Genomic DNA, 19,397 nt, shown 5'->3' with positions numbered 1-19,397 from the left:
CTTCCTGCAGCCTACAGGGACCGTAGTACTAATGGCGGAGTCGCTTTCGCCCATATAGTGTACAAGATACCCTGCAGTTTATGTACCAAACTAATACACCCCCCTTGAAGTGCCTTTTGGAAGCGAGCCCTGTCTTGATCGTCGACAGGGCACGACTCAACGATAAACACGCGTCTAATGAAGTACTCTATAGAGATTACAAAATAGTGCGAAGCTAAATTACACAGCATAAGCAGGATTAAATCTAATCTGTAGACTTGGTGTAAGGTAGACTTTAAGTGGTGAGATAATATGGATGTTTGAGAAGTGGTGGGGGGTAACTAATTATATAGCTAGCTACAATATGCGCAGGAAAGGGCAAAAGGCTATACCATGAGAAATTAAAAAATATCGCGTATCCTTATAGTCAAGGAGCTCCGTTTTGTTATCCAAGTAAAACTCCAACGAATATTCCAGGTGTGGCGTTGTAAATTCTATAAATATGCCTGGTCTAAGCTTTTGAGAGTTCTATAATGACATCCACAAATCCCTGCGCATCTACATCGTTCTGCAGTCAGTCACCCATTGGGTCAAGTGAACGAATTACTTACCAGCTTCTGTTGTAAATTGTATTACATTCTCCCCATCCCGTGTGCGTGGCTGACTATAGTCAGAGAAGGTGAATATTACTCTCTGTAATTCGCGCAATGAAACGAGAGTTGGAGGCATCAAGCGCATCCATCCTTCCGACTTCATATGTTGGGTGATAAAGGCTGTCCAGACTGGAACACTATACATCCAATTTAGTAGGTAAGCCCGAATGTGATACAGTGCCCACGTACTTTTTCATCTCCCCATGATACACTGAGGCCTGGAGTCGTACAGCCCGAGAAGAGCCGTCCTGGAATATTCGCAGAGCGTGTAAATCTTTTCCGGCAAATATTAGGCTGAAGGGATGGTATTTTATTAGTATACTAGACTCTTTCACTTTCTTGAGCTGCACTTACCCTCCATATAGCTCATCCTCCATATCCAGCTCATAATCTCTGATGTGCTCAACCGGTCGACCACGATCTTGGCTACGGAGAGCTAAAAATGTGCCGAAAAAACAAACCATGCCTGTACCATTTAGGGGTTAGTGTATCTAGAAGGTATCGCTGGAGCTATAAGTCAAGCACGCACTTTCAATTGTCGTGAACTTAAGATTCAGCCAGAGCACAAGTTCCTGCCCTTGACGCCTGCGCCGACACAACTGAAGACAGGAGCCAACGCGAACAATTTCAAGCAAATTCAACGGTAGGCAGTGATAATCGTGAGTTTCATTCACGGAAACCCTGTCGCATACGATTCGTACACGGTGGTCAATTTCTCGGACGTAAAATGAAACAAGGGTATCCCATTCGCCAGGGAAAGGCCTGCATAAGTTGTTAAAAGACACAAACAATAAGAGACAGAAAACATCGGTGTGCATAAGGGCAGAGAACAGCCAAGGCCTGCGGGTTAGGTGTATTATAACATACAATTGAAGAGCCTCTTCAAAACCCTCGTCATGAAGCCATGTCTTCACGCCATCTTGTGGCTCACCGAAGCAATTAGAGCTAAGTCGTTAATTTTAGCGCCTGTATTCTCTCATAAACAGACCAGACATTTCTAACCTTTCTCCAATCTCGGCAATTGGGGTAGATGAGATATTCGTTTCAAAAACTGTTTTTACCCAGTGATTACTGACGGAACCTGGTTGATCTGTATTCGAATCGCCATCAACAGAGTCAGGGGCATATGGGTTGGAAGCCGTAGGGGATGTAGGAGCCAACCCTAGCGCAGAGCGGGAAGTCCGGCGGCCTTGTAGAGGTTCGATATATCTCCGGAGTTTGGCCATCAGCGTTGCATCCATAAACCCTCTGTCATTGCAGAGCTTAGTTAGCGACGTAGCATTGAATTAAAATTGGGATGGCATGGAGGCATACTCTTTGCTTATATCCGCTAGTTCACCTAGAAAGGCTTTGTACATAGCCATACGATTTGCAAGTGACGTCTGAGACTCGTCGTAGAAGTATTTACACATCACGGTCCACGTTCGCTTGTATTTGTCCCTATCCGATCCTTGGCGAAGGTCGATGTCGCCAAAGAAATCGAAAATATCATCAAGCGTTTGTTTCAAACTCGTACAAACTAGTTCTAGGTCAGACTCTGCAGATGCGATATGTTGTTGGTGTATTCCTTTTTCTAATATGGTACTAGAAACTCTTAGTGAGTGGGATATAGAATAAAGATCAGCAATGATACTAGTAATCTCTGTTGCATGCTCTGGGAGAGGCTCGCGGAATATGCGAAGGCCAGCCGCAACATCTTCTACATTGTCGGCTGATGTGAGTAAAGCACCACTCAAAGGCTGTGCTGCAGGAGAACCGGAAGCTGGATGCTGCTGGTCCGGAACCATATTGGGTGTTCCAGACCGCTTGTCAGAAAGAGCCTCACTTCTGGCATCTGCTGCAGTGTGTTTGGCTGCCGGTGATGTGGTGCCAGTTGTTCCGGTAATATGCCCGGCCTGAGACTGCTTCATCTTCTTTGGCGGAGGGAGGTTTAGCTCTTGAGGGGGCATGCTACCGGTTCCATAAACATGCGGTACTCCCTGAGGAGAGACACTCGGTTGTTGTCCAGATGGTTGATTTTCATATTGGCGGACGCGTGTGACCATGACCTGGAAAAGCTTCTTAATATAGTTAGCAGCCATTGTTAGATACTCTGGTGTGACAGTAAAATAGTCATTGATTGTCCAGTCAGGTCCTGGTTTAAATTGCCTCATTAATTGTATACGCTAAATGGCACGGGGTCAGTGTATTTGTCCCTTGATCAAACAGAGGAAAACACAATATAGACATACTATAGCTAATAGGCTTTTTGTATTCTTTTCCTGTTTAGGGATCTTGGAATACCATTGAACCAGTGTATCCATCCTACCTAGAATATCTGTACACTCTTGTAGTTGCTGGGACATTTGAGCTTTTTGCTCCGGTTGAACAGAGATAGATTCAGCAGGTGGGGCTTGCGCCAAGATTTCGTCGTACATTTGTCTGATGTTGTCCGGGACGTTGTTCCATTGATCTTCCGCAATAGTTCTCGAAATCGGAGCGCGCGTTTGATCCTGGCTCTGTTGCCTCTGTATGTGCGTCTCCAACTGTGCAGGTTGCTGTGGTGTCACAAACGGTGCCGGCGGTGCGGCGGAAGTTGGCGAGACGGCAGTCTGGCTCGAAGCCCTTCGAGCCCACTGGATAGACTCCTCCTGTCTCTGAAGTTGCTCGAGATTGCCTACGGTCGTGACGAGTATGTTCTCCGCATCAACCTTCGAATATACTTCGTCATCATCAGAAGCCTTTGCATGGGGTATATCACCTCCCCAACCTCCAGGCCTAACTGAGTCGATATTGGAATTTGGTTCGTCATCATCAGAGCCCATTTTATTGGGTATATCGGTCCCCCAACTGACAGGCCCGACTGAATCAACCTCAGAATATGCTTCGTAATCATCAGAGTCCTTTCCAGAGGACACATGGTATTCACCACTTCCAAAAGAAAGTGGACCGTCTACCTTTTTCAGGGTGTCAAGTTCAACTTCCCAAGAAAGAACTGTGTCAACGTCACTAGAATTGGAGGCTGCCGAACTGCCTCCAAAGTACGCATTCTGTTCGAAGTATTCAGAAAGGTAGCTTCTTGTTTCACGAACTGGCCTCTCTTGACTTAGGTTAACTGACAATTTGTTCTCAACGAGCCAATCAAGGACTTTCTTAGTGCTGTACTCTATTCGCTCATCAGTCTCTTGCCCATTATTATCAGCCCAGGGCAATGCTCGCAGTGAGAACGCGTGTATCTCCTTGGCAATATGGTCTAAAAGCATGTCCTTATCAACTTCTCCTTGTTCGCCTTCGGGCCAGTTGCATAATGGACACGAGGTAATCTTGATTGGGGCTGATCGTTTGCAGAGAGGTGTCAGAAGTGGAATCCGATCCGGTGGTATTGTCGATGCATGTTGTATTCTGATGTGCATATTAAATTCATTCTCCGAGTACAGTTGTTTTTTATCAGTGCAAGCAAAGCAGATGAAATATTCGAAACTCGAATGCTTTGTCAGAAGATGCTTTCTCCAATTCTCTTTTGTGCTATAGAGAATATAAGGCTTGCTGCATCTTGGCAGGATACAGCTATAGGAGCTAAGATCCTCTGCGACGTGTTTCCTAGTTCTTGATTTAGTATCTGTATTCGGCTAAGATTAGGCTACTCACTTCCACCTATTTGTTTCCAAAAAGAACACTGGGAGTGCGACGCAACAGCAAGGACATCGAAAAAGTTGTGCATCCTTGCTAACTATTGGGGGGCGTGGGTATTCGAGATCAATCACGGTTGACGACATCATTGTCGACGCTGCCGGTGCTGGCACTGGGATCCCATCTAAGAGGAAGGATTCACTGACTGCAGATGCGCTCGTTCCTGTTTTTCCATCTCCCTGTCCACCCGACCTCTTCGCATTGATTCCGCCAGGTCTGTGATCTTTCAGTCCTGGTTGTGGATCGGTCGGCTTCATATCAATAACTGGTGTTGTGAACTGATCCATTGGAGACAATGGATCCAAACCCTTCGAGTGCTGCTGCGCATACAGAAAGCGATTACGCCGTTTCAGATTACAATAAATCAATCGTTGTTGAACTTCACTCAGCTTCGAAAGCTCGATTCCCTCTTTTGAGAATCCTGGGCGGGCAAGCAAGATGGTGCTAAGGTGCTGTTCTAATTCTTTGTGGTCACCTGGCCTAAAGCGCTGGTCTGCCTTTTGCAAACGCGACCGTCTGCCCGATTGGCGTATTGACACCCCAATTCTTGCAAGCTGATCCAGCATCATCTCTATGTTCTGCATTCCCTCGTGCAGCGGATTACCCGTAGAGCCTAGTCGGGATTCATTATCCTCCTGCGAGTCAGACTCAGAGTCAGTCGACCAGGGGGAGAATGGCCGCGCCGGAGGCTCCTGTGGTGCGAGAGCTCCATGAACATTGCTAGAATCCGGTACGGAGTCGTTAGGTCCGGAGACTGCTTGTCCTTTCAGGTCGTTAACAACTCCCGCGAGGAGTTGCAATAGATTTTCTATCACCTTGCGTGTTTCTGGCCTCGCTATCAGCCTTGAGTTAAGAGATGCTCGTCCCCGGGCTGAAGCACCGACCCCAGAGACCCACAGGTTGAAGTCGGCCAGGCGGTTCTCGGCCCATTCGTCCGTCATCAACGCCTCGACTGCCAGGCATTCTGTGAAGCTCTGGAGGCATGAGGCAGTGGCCTTGGAAATGGCCATCCTGACGTAAGAGTACGCAGCTAAATGCCTCGTTCTGTTTGCTTGACTACTGTCATTGTGGGATATGTACAGGGGCTTCATAAATCAATGGTAATCCAGGAGGGGCATGCATCTAGTGGGGTCACGTGCTGTTTATCTCATACTTATGGAGGGAACTATTTGTCTCCCCTAAACCGTCATACCCGCTAGTGTGCATTGGGTCTAGCTCGCGTCACTGGCGTCGACACCCCAGTACTCAGGCATAGCCGGACTAGGTCTCAGGTACCCCGCGGCGACCCTACAACAATCCCCGCACTTTGTCCTATAAGACAAGACTCGAACAAAGAGGAACCATGGCACAACAGCCAACATACATTCTCGCTCCGAACTTTCATTTCAAGCCCGGAACAGGGCCCATCGCACTGGGCAATATCATTGCCGACCCATTACGGCCACACCGCGCGCTAACTACTGTGGATGCCGCGGTTCTAAAAGCCAGATACCCACAAATCGAAATATTTACCCATTATGACTATAGTACATCGCGGGGTACGAGTCGTAATAATTCACTGAGCGTTTGGGGACAATTCGTACAAACTATTGGTGCGAAAGTCTCGGGTGAACATGGGTCGAGCCTACATAACACATACACAATGGATGCTCTGGAGACGAGATATTTTGTCGGTGATCCTGAGCTTGAGGAGCTTGAGGCTCGGCTGAAGGCGCCCCGTGTACAAGCTGTGCTTAGGACAAGCAGTATACCAGGCTTTAGGCACCCAGTGTATATGGTGACCGGGTTAATGATAGCCAAGGGATTCGCCGTGACCCACGAGACAGGCAAAACTAGAGGAGGCGAGATTGGGGTTGAAGGGTCTGCTCCCACCCCTGCAGGTCAGGCTGGAGCTGGCATTAATATGGCTCGATCGAGCTCTATAGAGCAAAGTGAGGAATGGAAAGCACGTGATGACATTGTTTTTGCGTATCAATTGTTGAAGCTTGAAGCAAAAGGATGGAAGGGAACGAGGATTGAATACGATGAGGTGAGGCATAAGGCAGCATATTTAAGCCACGAGGAAGGAGAGGAATATGATGACGAAGACGAGGAGGATCTGGGAGAAGTGACAGCCACTCTGACGAGTCCGGACAATCTCCAGACTTTGCAAAATACTGGTGGACTCAAGACAGTTCAATTGGGGGAAGGTCAGTCTAGCATAACTTGTATCTTTCTACCTGATGTTTAGAATCTATAACTATGTTCATTTTCTCTGCCAGTTGAGCCAGATCTGGGTACAATTAATCAGGGGTATGTGTGGATTGGTCGACTGAGTGAGGTCATGCTGCTGTGCCAAAAGCTTCTTCACATATTAGCGAGCGCTGCTAGAAGAATAGCTAACCGAGTTTGATCTACTTGACCCATGAGTGGCCATGGAGTCAAATACAAACAATGGTCGTTGAGTGTCTTGGACGCAAGGGCCCTAAAGACAGCCTGCATTCCTTGCCGAGTTCGTACTTTCTCGCTGATATCTTTTTTTGCATTAATATATCCTAGTAGAGCCCCTGCGATGCCCACTGCAACAGCTGTTGCAACTGAAGTGCCCGATTTGTATACCTCTTCACCGGAATCACTGAGTCCTGCAGACGGAACATCGACTCCTAGAGTGCCAAAAACTATGTCCTCAGTAGGGCTCCGTGGGGGATTGAAATCCGTAAAGTCGCCATTTGCATTCGTTGCGCGTATTGAGATGACAGACTCGTGTCTGGCGGGGAACATTTCCTTATCATTTGCACCTGAGTTTGAGGCGGCTGCAAAAAAGAGGATGGAGCCGTCGCGCTCATACATGGCCTTGCGGATAGCTCTGCTTATATTCGGCTGATCATCTGTGTATCCAAATGACATAGAAACTATGTCGGCCTTCCATTCCGTGGTAGCCCAATCAATTGCCTAAGTTCCGTTAATTGCGCGTAGATCCATGTGCGAAGGAGACTAGATACAATACCTGCGCGACATTCTCACTTGCCCCTAGAATATCCTTGGGGTCTTTGGCAACCCGTGCTACGTATATCTCCGCTTGAGGCGCAATCTTCATTATAAGAGATGTTAGATGGGTACCATGCCCATGACAATCTTCGAAATGATTGACATCATCCACAAAGTCCTTCCATTTTCTGAGACGAAAGTCGTTTTCTGGGGATAGAAAGAATGGCGCGTTGTCATTGCACCCCGTATCTAGCACTGCAAGCCGAACCCGAACAGGCGCGACAGGCAAAGCAGACCTTGAAAGCTCGTGATTAAAATGCCTCATTCGCGCAAGCCAGTATTTGGCTTCCTTTTGAGGCTTTCTCAGAGGGGACTTAGTCGCCTTCCGCACTGCCGACGGTTGGGCAGCCTCTTCAATATCCGCCGGGAAGAACTGTGTGGCAGCGGCTTTTGCAGGGGCTTCCAGAGGCGCAATCGCAGTCAGTTGTTCCAGCCACTTTGTGCCTTGTAGCAAATCCTCAATTGGAAATACAACCTTGTCATACAAGATGTTTCTCCGCTGTTTCAGACCCTCCATTAGCTCTTTCCTGCCCTGCCCAAGAGTCGAATGGGCAAGATTAAATGTTCCCGGGTCGAGGCAATGATTTACCGCGCTGATATAGTCAGGATAGTCACAATCCCTCCATAACCTTTCATCCTTGGAATACTCAAGGGCTAGCAGGTAATCCTCATTGATCCCTGGCTTAGTCCGGGGTAGCGGAAACCCTATTCCTATTTCAACCAACATAATGCCTAGTGATCGAATCCTGGGGTAAGGGTGTATCTGTCCATCGAGACTACTGAACTCGGCCGAGTCAGCGTCTTCGTCACCAAAGCGAACGGAGAGATAAGGCTTCCAGGCAAACAGCTTCCCTCGTTCCTCACGGGTATGCCTCCATGCTCCTTCATAAACTGTATCGTTTGGCTAGTCCATCCAGTCTTCATCCAGTCTGAGTCGTAATACTGCCAGACACTATAAGCAAGGATATAAGCCAACGCAAGCTTCATTTTTGGCGTCAAGTGGTAGATGCTGAGAATTTCAGCCAGCGACATTCCCGGAGCATGCTCAACCAGTTGCTTTAAGGGCTCAAATCCAGATTTTTGTAACTCCCTGTCTTGAATTGTAAGGCACAGCCGTGAATTGGCTTCCAAACTAATCAGTCTACAGAATTGACCTTGATCAATTCGCGTGAGTCGCATTGGTGTTCCTGTTCTCTCGTGAGGCTCACCAACGAATCGAGCATATTTTCTAGATGTTTTTCGAGCCCTAAAAGATTTATTAGGCATCAATCTAGCATCTCGTATTCGAATTCCCAAAAGCACCTACCACGGCACGACCACTTGGACATCTTGCCAACGGCTGAACCGAGAACCGTTCCACCACGGCGAAGACGAAAATAACATATCGAACTGTGCTAAGCAGGCATTATCGGGGTTTCTACTTGGCGGTCGGAGCAGTAGGCGCACCAGGTGGCTACCTCGTGCTTCATGTATAATTCCGTCCTGACATGTGCAACACATATGCTCCTGCAGTACACTATGCGCCCGTACATTGACATCAGTTGGATGTTCAGTTGGTCTGGACTTCCTGGTCGTTGTGTCCTCCTTGGCTTCTCGATATGTTCTCTTGTTGCGGGCCGTAAATTTCTGAATGTGCCGAATGGCGTCCTCCGCCGTGTTTGTATTTACTGTAATATTGTCGAGCCCCTGTTGAATTCTTGCCCGTGTCTTTACATATTGTGTACCTGAAGATGGCTGGCAAATGGTCTCGAGGAGCGGATAATTAGTTCCCGATATCCGGTGCGGCCACTGGCCATTAATTTAGCATAATGTCGAAGCACCAAGAGAAATTAGCAGAGTATTTGTTTCGGATACTCACGCTGCAAATCATCTCAACATCCCTCAATAGCTTCGAGATACGCAAACGTAGCCTCTCCTCTTGGTCCAACCCAGCTGTGTCGAGGTAGTCCGCGACCAGGAGCAACTGCGCCCCGAGGCGACCACATACCGGGCGCTTGAACTGCGCACCCAGTTCGGATGCAATATGTGCCACTCGTAAAATGGAGGCCTGTGCCAAATCCAGCGGATCCATTGGTGCTATAATTGGATCATCACTATAAAATACAGCGTCAACGTCGACAAGTCGTCGTTGAGCCTTAGCTGAATTGGCGGGGCAATTGGGGTGGGAAATGATGGGCGCCTGGTTCTGAACGGGAAACTATGTCTATGGCAAGCATCAAAGACACTAACGAACTAAACAGTGAAGGGGAAGTTGTCTGAAGATGTGTTTATTCACAATGTTTTCTGCCGCGTACAGATACTGTCTGTTATGCACTACAACAACTAACTATGTTACATCCTCCGCACGCTGGTTGACATCGCCCGATCATGTGATGCCAGGAAAGGCCCCAACACAAATTGGGCTTAGGGTCTAATGAATGCATGTCATTGGGTATCAAGAATAGCAAAATCGTCCCTACTATACCCTAGGCAGCGTAGTAGTGCTCGCGGGATGTTGTGGGTGGGAGGGTTGATCCATATATGCCAGCATATGCTGTGTAGGTATGTAGGTGTGTGGGGTGTCTTGACGTGTAAAGTCCAATTTCATACGTATCAGCTATAGATATGGTAAAGCCATGGGTTGGGCTTATATGCTTTTGGTGGGTTTGGCTCTTTCTCTGCGACCGAGCAGACCATGCAGAAAGCGATGGACTTTTCAAGCTATTTATGGCTATATACCTAAATTTGTTTCCCGACTCCACGTCCCCAATTCTTCTCCGGAGACGTTCAATGGCTGCTAGCTGTAGGATGTTATGCATCACAGAATTAATATTCCTGAAATCGGCTGTTTGGCGAGGTCCCTGGATAGTGCAGGGTCTCTTTTGAACCATAATCCTAGGAGTAACCGAAGCAACAGAAGCGATCAGTCAAGGATCTATAATGGAGTATGAACTTAGATAGAAATACCGAGTACGCAGCCAGGACCCATAAGCGAGTGCTCCTGTGCGTTCACATATGCTTCTCGATTCAATTACCCGGTTAGGACAGGGGTTTACGGGCTTTCAATGTATGGGAGGTTTGAATCCCTATCGGCTTGGGGTTTTTATCCTGTGCTTTACACTTCTGATTTGACAAAATGATTTGGGATCGCCACTGGAGACAAGGGTTAACAGTTACTCGTACGTAGGAATGGAAATCATGTATGTATGCATTCGTCACTAAATCACAAAGACAATTCACTCCTCGCATCTGATCACCAACCATATATACAGGGACTTGGATACACGCTCCCAGTAAGTCCTTTCACTCCACCTTCCATGCCGTCGTCCCTACGCGTCCATTGTATTGGCAACCGTTTTCACCGTAGCTACTTAGCCACACTTCTTGCAGGAAGCCTGTTTCAAGAGTCAAAATTAACTTATATAATATGATGGCATATAGCGTGACTCACAGTAGAGGTACCGACAGACGCGATACAAGCGGCATCGGCAATGGGGTCTCGAAGATCAAGTCAGTAAAAGGTTTATAATATTCACATAGGAAAAAGGAAAACATACTAGCACCGAGCTCGGCGGCGGCGGCTGCACATGCAGCGCTCTCCCCAGCAAGAGAGGAAACACAGGCTTTTTTGGAAAATATCAGTAGGTTGCAAAAGCCAGATTTTGTCGACAGACACCTACCGAGCCAGTCACATCCGGCGGCCTTCTTTGCCTCGGTGAAAGCAGCGGCGTTATTGTGAACGTCCTGAAGGTTCTGTGCAGTCGAGGCAGGGGCTGCAGTGGCAACAGCCAGAAGAGTCGAGATAGCAAGGAAGAAACGCATGGTGGATTTGAACTTGAAAAGATTTGTTCGATTGTATTGTTCAACCGGTGGACTTTTTGTTCTCTGTGTGTTGATGAGACAAGAGACTAAGGGAGAGTCAGTGAGGTCTTTATATAGACGGAGTTTGGTCCTGGGCTGGTGAGATCCCGAGTGTGACCGACACCAACTCGTATTGAAATGATACCCTATGTGACTCTCAATGGTGATCGCATACTTCCCTCTCCAATCTGCTTCTATTCCGAGAATCATCATGTATAGAGATACAAGAGTCATGCTACTACACGAGAGATCTTCATCAATACGGTGTCTACCTGCATCATCAGCTTGGGGAATTTTGCCCAATGGAGTTAGACTTCGCGAGGATGAGCTGATTATGTAGACTAGGGCTACAATGAGGATGGCCATCGAATATGCGTCTCCAATGCACCGAAACACAGCTCGTATCCGTCAGTATACTTCGAGCTGACCATGCCCAAGCCTAGCATCTTTCGCCAGACGACAAGGTAACATCTCGTGTTTGGGTGGAGTTATACTCGAGCTAGCTTTGATTATTCTGTGCAGTCATCATAGGAATTATTTGCTATCGTCCGTACTCTACCCCTTATTAGATTTACTATTCTACCACACCTCTTGCCCTCTGGCCATGTGACTGAATCTCTCCTCATGCATAATTATAAAAGATTTTTTACTCGCCGTCGAAGGGAAGATGTGTGAGATCATCATACGTGTAGCGGTATCCTGCAGATCAACGTCAATACATACTATGCGTGTCGTCTGCCAAGATTGCCAATCCCTCCATATAAGTCGTATTGCTCGGATAAATTCCGTTGTGAGGAACAGCCAGCGGGATTTCCAAGGTAGATCGGCAGAGCCCTTGCCTTACTAAATGTCCCGGAGTACAACATCAGACCATGAACCCACGAATGAGGATTAAGCATCAGGGTTTCCGCCAAGATTAGCTTGGTTTAAACAAGACATTTCCTTGGCAGCCACGCTAGGTAGTGCCGTGCGCCTCGCGAAGAGGCAAATACGAAAGGGCCGACCCACCCTTTGCATGGAGAGACCAACGGGATTAACCGAAGCAAAGAAGATCAGCATCAGCCCGTGATGAAGAATCTTCTGTTGTCTGCTTCTAAAAATATCTATGTTTCGCTATTCTGCGCAGGAGGGTAACTCGGGGATTCCACTGCTCCTCGATATCGATACTCAGTTCAACTTATGATTTTGTCCGGCAAGATGATTAAAGGCGCAAGAGATATTGATCAAAGCCAACGATAGTCGAGAGAACAGGCAAACTAATTTCACCATTTATATTATAGGGGACACTTCCAGACTTTAATTTTCATACTTCGTCTTCTGCTTGTGCTACGGTTAAAGACATACGAAGATCTCCTGGTTATGGACGGGGTTCAGATACTAGGCAGGTTTTGGACCGTATTCCCCCACAACGGTATCTCCGTGTTTCTAGTGCTACGTCCTCCCACTCGAGGTTAAAGACCATCGGGGATGCGATGTTCTCACCTGATGCCTTTGTAGATTTCCTTTTGTAGTTCCTTATGATTAATGTACCACCAACTCATGCCTCTGAGAGCCCGACTAAAGAACCAATCAGCCGATATGGAATCTCAGTGCATATCAGGGCCAGGTAAACGTAAGATAGAGCTGGCTTACCCCGACTATTTGTTACAAAGTGATGGAATTCAACCATCACCTTGTGTAACCTTTCAAAGCCAACTGTTTGTAGGGTCCCAGCTCAGTCCCACGAGGCAGAAGGATTCAGGATTGAGATACCACACGGAGTAGCAGTGCGCGTCGTAGGTTAACCATATTCATTTAATAGGAAGGGGTTACGAAGACCAAGAAGGAAATCAAGCTTTATTCGACTTTTAGAAATTGGCGAGAAGTCTTGAGACAAAATCGTGGCAGGGGCGAAAGAGGTGAGACAAGCATAAGCACCATTATTTAAGAGAATACCAGTATTACGCTCTGTCGTTCCGACTGTCCTACAGTCCTGGCCGGTCTTATTTAGAGCCTCACAGCTATATGCGTCAAGACAACAGCTTATATAGCCATCGCTTCCACGGGCGCAATTATTATCTAATATCCTTGTCGGATGCTTTAGCAAGCTGTGCTGCTTTGCTTTAGATTGTTCTCGATTCGACGCTAAAATACAAAGGAACGTCAGGGCGAGTTTCAGTGACAGGAATTTTCATTCTGTATCCGGGTATGACTGTCTTGTTAGATAGCGTCGAATGACCACATCGTCTATTTCAGACAATGGAAATAGTGCCCTAAGAAACCTTGCTTTTTCTGGGAAGTCCCCATGGCGTAATCTGGCACCATCATGCATATATCTTCAAGTTGCTATATTTGCTCCAGTTGCAATACTCTTGCCAGGAACACTGCATTGACGACTTGTTACGCATCCCTGTGGTTTTCAAAAGGTGTAAATAATGGCACAAACACCTAATATTTCCTAAGCAGGATCTCTAAATTGTGCATTAGTATTATACGACCCAGGTATGTCATTGGACCTGGGCTCTGATTGGTATTCCTTTTGTAATCCTCTTGGGGGTTGGATGAGTCCCACGTTCTGCCATCAAAATATATCGCTTACCTATATAAGCTATCTCATACTCGAGCAGGGATGGCCAGCCTGCCAACCCCTTCAACGGCCAAAGAGTCGGAAGCAGTAAACTAATTAAGGACTATAAGCAATCAAGTCAATGAAGAGTAGGACTATTACGATTTACAATTTGCACTAGCTCCTTCCTGCACGTGATTGATGGTGATCTTTGTGTGGAGAAGGCGTTTTGTCCCCCACCACAGCTTACCGATTACCAAGTCACACATCGATCTTGAATTTTGACCTTAGGATAGTGATGATCGACGGCTGAGGGAAGTTTTCACATGGCTTATAATATCACTGGTGCCAATCCCAAGTTTTTGGATCCAACCAACAGGGTTAAAACCGGAGACTTTCGAGATGCATTCGCTCGCGAAGCAACCCGACGTCGGAACGAGGCACGGACGAGTAAGGCTCCACTTATCAATGAGGAAGACAGCGTTGCCAAACCCCACCATGAGCAAAAATACCTGTCGTGGAACTCGTGGTTTCGCCGTACCAAGGACGACGAAGAACGCTTGAGAGATAGTTTAAGGAAACAGCTTGATGTGGTTAGTTTACTCCTAATAAGTGTTGGCCAGACCCAGCCACAGGAAGCTGATGGTCTCTGAAGAATTCCGACCTACGCGTACATCGGATGCGAATACCAATTGCATGGAGTCGCATTCCCATTGGTGGTGAAAAGGAAACCCTTTTCCTGGCCACGGACGAAAAGTCGCAAATTGAAAATGCCGGCCCAGGAGGCCAAACCATGCATTGGATGTAAGGATATGCGGGCCTAGCATGTGTAAACTAAACTAATAGGGCCACTCAGACACATGCAACATCATGCAGGAATCGACTTTGATACATTCAAGGTAGGAGGTCAAATATTCCTTTATCTCGAATGAGCGACACTGATTGTGTATGTTTATTGAAAGTCTACTGCATTAGACGGGATAAATATTCCAGTTAATGCAAAAAATATGATAAAGAGCTGGATTTCAGATATTTACTCGCTCGAAGCGCAAAGGATATTTGGTGGAAAAGCTCTGGACTCATGTTTCCAGAAACAAAGGGTGTCTTCCGTAAGCGGACAGTCTTTTGTTTGTGTCTTCTTCGCCGTTCCATACCTGCTCCTCAGTGACAACTGTCAACCTGTAGCGGATAAAAGGGCCAATACGGATATGCATCCCATCAGAGGATTGGTCCAGTCGGCGTACCGGACCGACTCTTCATTTACCCGTGAAAAGGCCCAGGCAGTCCGGAAAGTGCTGGATTTAGAAGGAGATTCGCTGGTGTATGTCCCACAGCTATGGGGCTTGATAATCGGAGATTGTATTTCCCCCTTTCCCATCCTCGCCTTGTTTTCCTTTCACTATGTTGTTGGTTTAAATGTTTCATCTATTCATTTACTTTTTGTCCTGCTTCTTCCTGTTCTCTCTCTCTGTCTTTTTTTGTTTTTTTTTTTTTTTTTTGGTCCTGTGTTGGATCTCACATCTTGGAACTCAGTGGACCTGATATATTTCTAGATTACTTGGTTACCTGCGCTCCAAGTCAGGTTCATACTCATCGGCAGAGTTCAATCTTCCCTCTCACCATGAAGGAAGTCCCGCCAACCCTCCGTTTAATACGGGAAGATGACAGCATCTTTTATATTAACGTGATGGAATGTCCTACGTGGTTTGTGAGTGGGACTGAACTGCAAGAAGAGCAGCATTAAAAGCTTTATCGTATGTACTGACCGTAATTAGGACTTCTTGATCCGGATTCATCACATTTACTCATGCTGGCTAAAAAGACACATTGATGCTGAAAAGTGCGAGTTTTATAATGCAGACACAGATGAAGCCCTCGACGCTGACTCCTGGCCTTCTGTTTTACATAAGGCAAGGACATATGGCTTTTGCATAACTGTTCTTGTCGTTCTGAATACACGCAAATTACCTCATCATGAAGTGGACCGCGAAAATGAGGCATACTTTATCGAGCCCGATACCGATACGAGGACATGGGTCAGAATGTCAAAAAGATTTATAGACGTGGAGACCCTAGATGCCTTCAATTTACCATGGGAGGAGGACAAAGAGGTAAGCTCCTCTGTTCGATTAATTGCATCCTGCGCTCTAATCGCATGCTAGGATTCAACAATGGTTATTATCAAGACCTACTTGGATGTCGATTTCACGGAGGTTTTATTCGAGCATACCCGGAGATCCCGAAGGATGAGGGGAGAAGATGAAGTTTGTGAGTTATCAGACAGTGAAGCTGAGGATCGCAAATCTGTGAGCGGTGACAAAAATAGGCACCATACTAGACTTGCTTGGCATTGGCCTGGCTGCTCAGAAAAGGACCCTGCAGATGAGCTGAGGAGAGCCGAAGGGGAAATGTTTTGGACCCCAAGGTCATCCGCCCTGGATGGTTTAGACCTAGAGGATGAGGGCTACCAGACTCCTCTGTCAACCCATGATCCTTCGGATACTTCAAAAAGACCCTCTAGGCACTCGAACAATAGCCGCGCTGAAAAGGCCATCTTGCCGTACCTATCGTGGCCACTAGCTTCTGAAATCCCTGCTCTGTCTCGCGGCCAAGAGCAGAAAACGATAACCCGAGTACCCGAATCACAAATAGCACATAGTCGGAAACGTGATCCCTTTTTGGTCGCTCCTAAATATCTGTACGCGATACTTCAAAGAGAAGCAGCCTTTGCGAAACTCCCGAGCGTCAAGAAATCGCATCTAATTGAATTGCAAGACTCTTTCTTTGATGAGATGCCAACAGAGACTTACTATCCAGAAATTGAAATATGTAACCGTTTATGCTATTTGGTTGATCACTTCCTCCCGGATGGTACGGAATGCCTGCTCAAAGACAAGATATACGGAGGGCTTTATACGATCTTCAAAGTTTGTCCTGCATGTATGGATACGTTACAGCCGTTGAATAGACTGACATTTAGGAATAGGAGTGTCTTAAGACTCCTCACCATACAAAGCTCACTAGGCTGCCTCAGCTGAAGGACTTCGCCGACCGGTCTACAAGGCTATTGAAGCTGTCCAGCGAGATCCGTGCCGGCATTCGGAGTGATATGAGCCGCCTGCCTCTCCTTACAGCTCATATGGACTGTTTTATGGAGTTATGTAGGGCTATTAGCCATCTTTGTTACTTTATCCAACATGCACTATCGGATGAACACCAATCCACGGGAACCCACCCCGGAAAAGGTCAGCCAGATCCAACCACCCTGGACAAAGGCTTAGGCTTGGATGACCCCGGAGAAGATATCCACATGGCAGGATATTCGAAGTTTGACATAACATCGCCTTCCGAAGCATTCACCATGGAAGGTTCCATAATCAAGGACCGAGAAGTCACTCGGAGTATATCGCCGCAGTCCAAAGCTACAGAGGGCTCCTGGTCGGATTACCCTGCTATCCCATCTCATAGAGTGTCGCGTCCCATTGCTTCTACAGCTAGCGATCACAGCATCAAAGATCGAAGCATTCCTCGAAAGCAAAAAACGGACCATCGAGCCAGAGCCTGGGGTGACAGAGAGTGTGATAAGACGGAGCCTGATATCGACAAAATTTCCTGGATGGACGGATCCCAGGCGCTCAAAGAGGCGGAGGATCTACTAATTGAATCTAAGTATTCAATTATCTGCACGTTAATAGAGACAAACCCTCTAGATATTGATGATTATATCGCCGTGGGACCGTCCCGAATTGCATCCTCAATTTTGGAACACGTCTCCCTTGGTTTGAGTGACCTGGATGGCGCGGGGTCATTTCGTCTTGAGGAAATCTACAGAGATTATTCTTCCCAGTTGGTATGTTAAAGTCGGTCCCCCCTTTTGTTCTTTGTGTCCAATCTTCTAACAAATATACGTTCATAGAGAATCAAAGTGAGAGATAAGCCTTCTCGAGCCTTGCTCGATGACTTGGACCTTCTTGAGGAGGAGTTAGAGTGCATTCTCTCAGCAATCCAGAAACAAAAGACGGTGCTGGAAAAGTTCATGGATTTCGTCGCAGACAACATCTCCAAGTCCCGAAGGGGCTCAAAAGACGTAATCCAAAACTCCATCCGGGAACTAAATGACAAGGCAGATCTGTATAGTGAAATGAACTCTGGCATTGAGAAGCTAAGGAGAAGGGTATGTACAGATGTCACCTACTGGGGTTTTTCTTCGCTCCAGGTATTCTATGTTGAGTTCTGACCCAAGCTTACTCAATATATAATATATCAGGTAGTACGTCAAGTCGACCTCCAACAAGATAATAATAGTAAGGCGATCCTTGTCTTTACTATTGTGACTGTTGTATTCCTCCCATTATCATTCATGACGAGCTACCTCGGTATGAATACCCGTGACATACGGGATATGGACCGGGATCAGTGGCTGTTCTGGGCAATTGCGGGTCCTCTCACGTTGTTCATCGTTGGGGTGTGCATGGTCGTGGCCTATGAAGGTGAAAGGATACGCGATGTGATCGCCCAGTGTCTGGTCAAGACCTGGGGGGGAACTAAACGGGCCAGAGTGGATGTATAGATATCTGCTGACCGTGGTTCTTGCATTCCAATTGACTAGGATAAGGCTGAGGGGTAGATAAACTAGACATCCACAACTACTTTAGTAGCTTAGCCATTCTAAAGATTACTATATACCCTAGATACACCCTATGAGATCACACCATCTAGGGAAGGTGAGGATAATCAAATAGTACTACGAGGCCAATTGCTCTGTAGATAGTATGCAATCCATGGTACTCAGTCCCCCTAAAACCTCTTCAGGCACCCGCACCCTCGGCCAAGATGCCGAGAGTACTTTTCGATGATTCAGTGGGTCGATCTATTGGTAATGTTCTCCACGCCGACCCACACTTCAGCTGAACTGATCCACGGGGCAAAAAATATATAAGATATAGTTGATAAAGTCGCGAATTACCAGAAGCTGGAAGAAAGATAAATTGTATTAACCGGAATTTGAACTGTAGTTGAATCTCAGGGTTCTCAAAATCCCGATGTATCCATATGGAGTGTCAATGCGACTCCACTGATCGACATCTTCAGCTGAGCCATGCGGCGCTGATACCATTGGGATGTTCGCTTGCAATATTCTGAGCACGTACGGAGCATACGAGCTAAAATATAGAGGATTCCCGCAGATCTATACCTACATAGTATTTATAGTTTTTCTTTTGTTTTGTATATTCGGGGATCTAATAGGGCATGACTGGAGGGAGCAACGAGGACGCATTACCAATTAATAGTAAAAGATTTTTTTTTAAAATAGTCTTGTCCTGTATTGCTTTTCACAGTAAATAATACTGTAGTAGTTATGGCATAGGAAAAAATAGGAATTTGCAAAGCAGGAGTTGTTAGTTGTGTAAGCCCCGGGCTTTCACCAGTGTTCCTACGAAAACTTTATGGAGCAGTTCATCCCTTTCATATATCTATACTCAGCCTTTGCAAGGTCATCAAGTGTACTAGTTCATTATATATTAGAGAGACTAAATCAATGATGTTGATGCAGATAATATCAAGCAGCTATTATTATTGGTGGGAGTCCACCAAAGGCCTTAAATACAGAACTGACGCTTTAAATAAGTCCACGTTCACTGCACACTCCACCATACGAAACTGCCTATAGCAATAGGGGGTTG

The 19,397-nt window shown here is 46.6% G+C and overlaps 6 protein-coding genes across 6 annotated transcripts; 3 read left to right on the top strand and 3 right to left on the bottom strand.

Moving 5' to 3' along the window:
* Positions 1-490: 490 nt before the first annotated feature.
* On the bottom strand, positions 491-2,419 carry BDV27DRAFT_140199 (uncharacterized protein; the record flags this gene model as incomplete). Its single annotated transcript, XM_032069607.1, has 8 exons — positions 491-537; positions 591-769; positions 822-926; positions 987-1,098; positions 1,162-1,394; positions 1,500-1,577; positions 1,635-1,880; positions 1,947-2,419. The coding sequence occupies 8 exons, from the start codon at positions 2,417-2,419 to the stop codon at positions 491-493; spliced, it is 1,473 nt and encodes a 490-aa protein (XP_031933661.1).
* A 3,218-nt stretch (positions 2,420-5,637) lies between these two features.
* Positions 5,638-6,589, top strand: BDV27DRAFT_35335 (uncharacterized protein). Its single transcript, XM_032076406.1, has one exon. It carries the CDS (start codon positions 5,644-5,646, stop codon positions 6,529-6,531), a length of 888 nt encoding a protein of 295 aa, XP_031933660.1. The 5' UTR covers positions 5,638-5,643; the 3' UTR covers positions 6,532-6,589.
* A 58-nt stretch (positions 6,590-6,647) lies between these two features.
* Positions 6,648-9,399, bottom strand: BDV27DRAFT_140197 (S8/S53 family peptidase; the record flags this gene model as incomplete). Its single annotated transcript, XM_032069606.1, has 5 exons — positions 6,648-7,232; positions 7,288-8,160; positions 8,193-8,574; positions 8,635-9,116; positions 9,187-9,399. The coding sequence occupies 5 exons, from the start codon at positions 9,397-9,399 to the stop codon at positions 6,648-6,650; spliced, it is 2,535 nt and encodes an 844-aa protein (XP_031933659.1).
* A 1,279-nt stretch (positions 9,400-10,678) lies between these two features.
* On the bottom strand, positions 10,679-11,129 carry BDV27DRAFT_151837 (fungal calcium binding protein-domain-containing protein; the record flags this gene model as incomplete). Its single annotated transcript, XM_032071432.1, has 4 exons — positions 10,679-10,702; positions 10,759-10,805; positions 10,865-10,930; positions 10,988-11,129. The coding sequence occupies 4 exons, from the start codon at positions 11,127-11,129 to the stop codon at positions 10,679-10,681; spliced, it is 279 nt and encodes a 92-aa protein (XP_031933658.1).
* Positions 11,130-14,039: 2,910 nt separating this feature from the next.
* Positions 14,040-14,645, top strand: BDV27DRAFT_151836 (uncharacterized protein; the record flags this gene model as incomplete). Its single annotated transcript, XM_032071431.1, has 3 exons — positions 14,040-14,306; positions 14,369-14,517; positions 14,570-14,645. The coding sequence occupies 3 exons, from the start codon at positions 14,040-14,042 to the stop codon at positions 14,643-14,645; spliced, it is 492 nt and encodes a 163-aa protein (XP_031933657.1).
* Positions 14,646-15,334: 689 nt separating this feature from the next.
* BDV27DRAFT_151835 (uncharacterized protein) lies at positions 15,335-18,283 on the top strand (the record flags this gene model as incomplete). The annotated part of the gene is made up of 6 exons (XM_032071430.1): positions 15,335-15,421; positions 15,489-15,824; positions 15,876-16,640; positions 16,700-17,563; positions 17,630-17,887; positions 17,981-18,283. 6 exons carry the CDS (start codon positions 15,335-15,337, stop codon positions 18,281-18,283), a joined length of 2,613 nt encoding a protein of 870 aa, XP_031933656.1.
* Between the last annotated feature and the right edge of the window lie 1,114 nt (positions 18,284-19,397).

Source organism: Aspergillus caelatus (assembly GCF_009193585.1).
Source record: "Aspergillus caelatus strain CBS 763.97 unplaced genomic scaffold BDV27scaffold_2, whole genome shotgun sequence".
Lineage (NCBI taxonomy): Eukaryota > Fungi > Ascomycota > Eurotiomycetes > Eurotiales > Aspergillaceae > Aspergillus > Aspergillus caelatus.
Note: the sequence above shows the minus strand (reverse complement) of the source record. Positions and strands in the feature narration are given on the sequence as shown.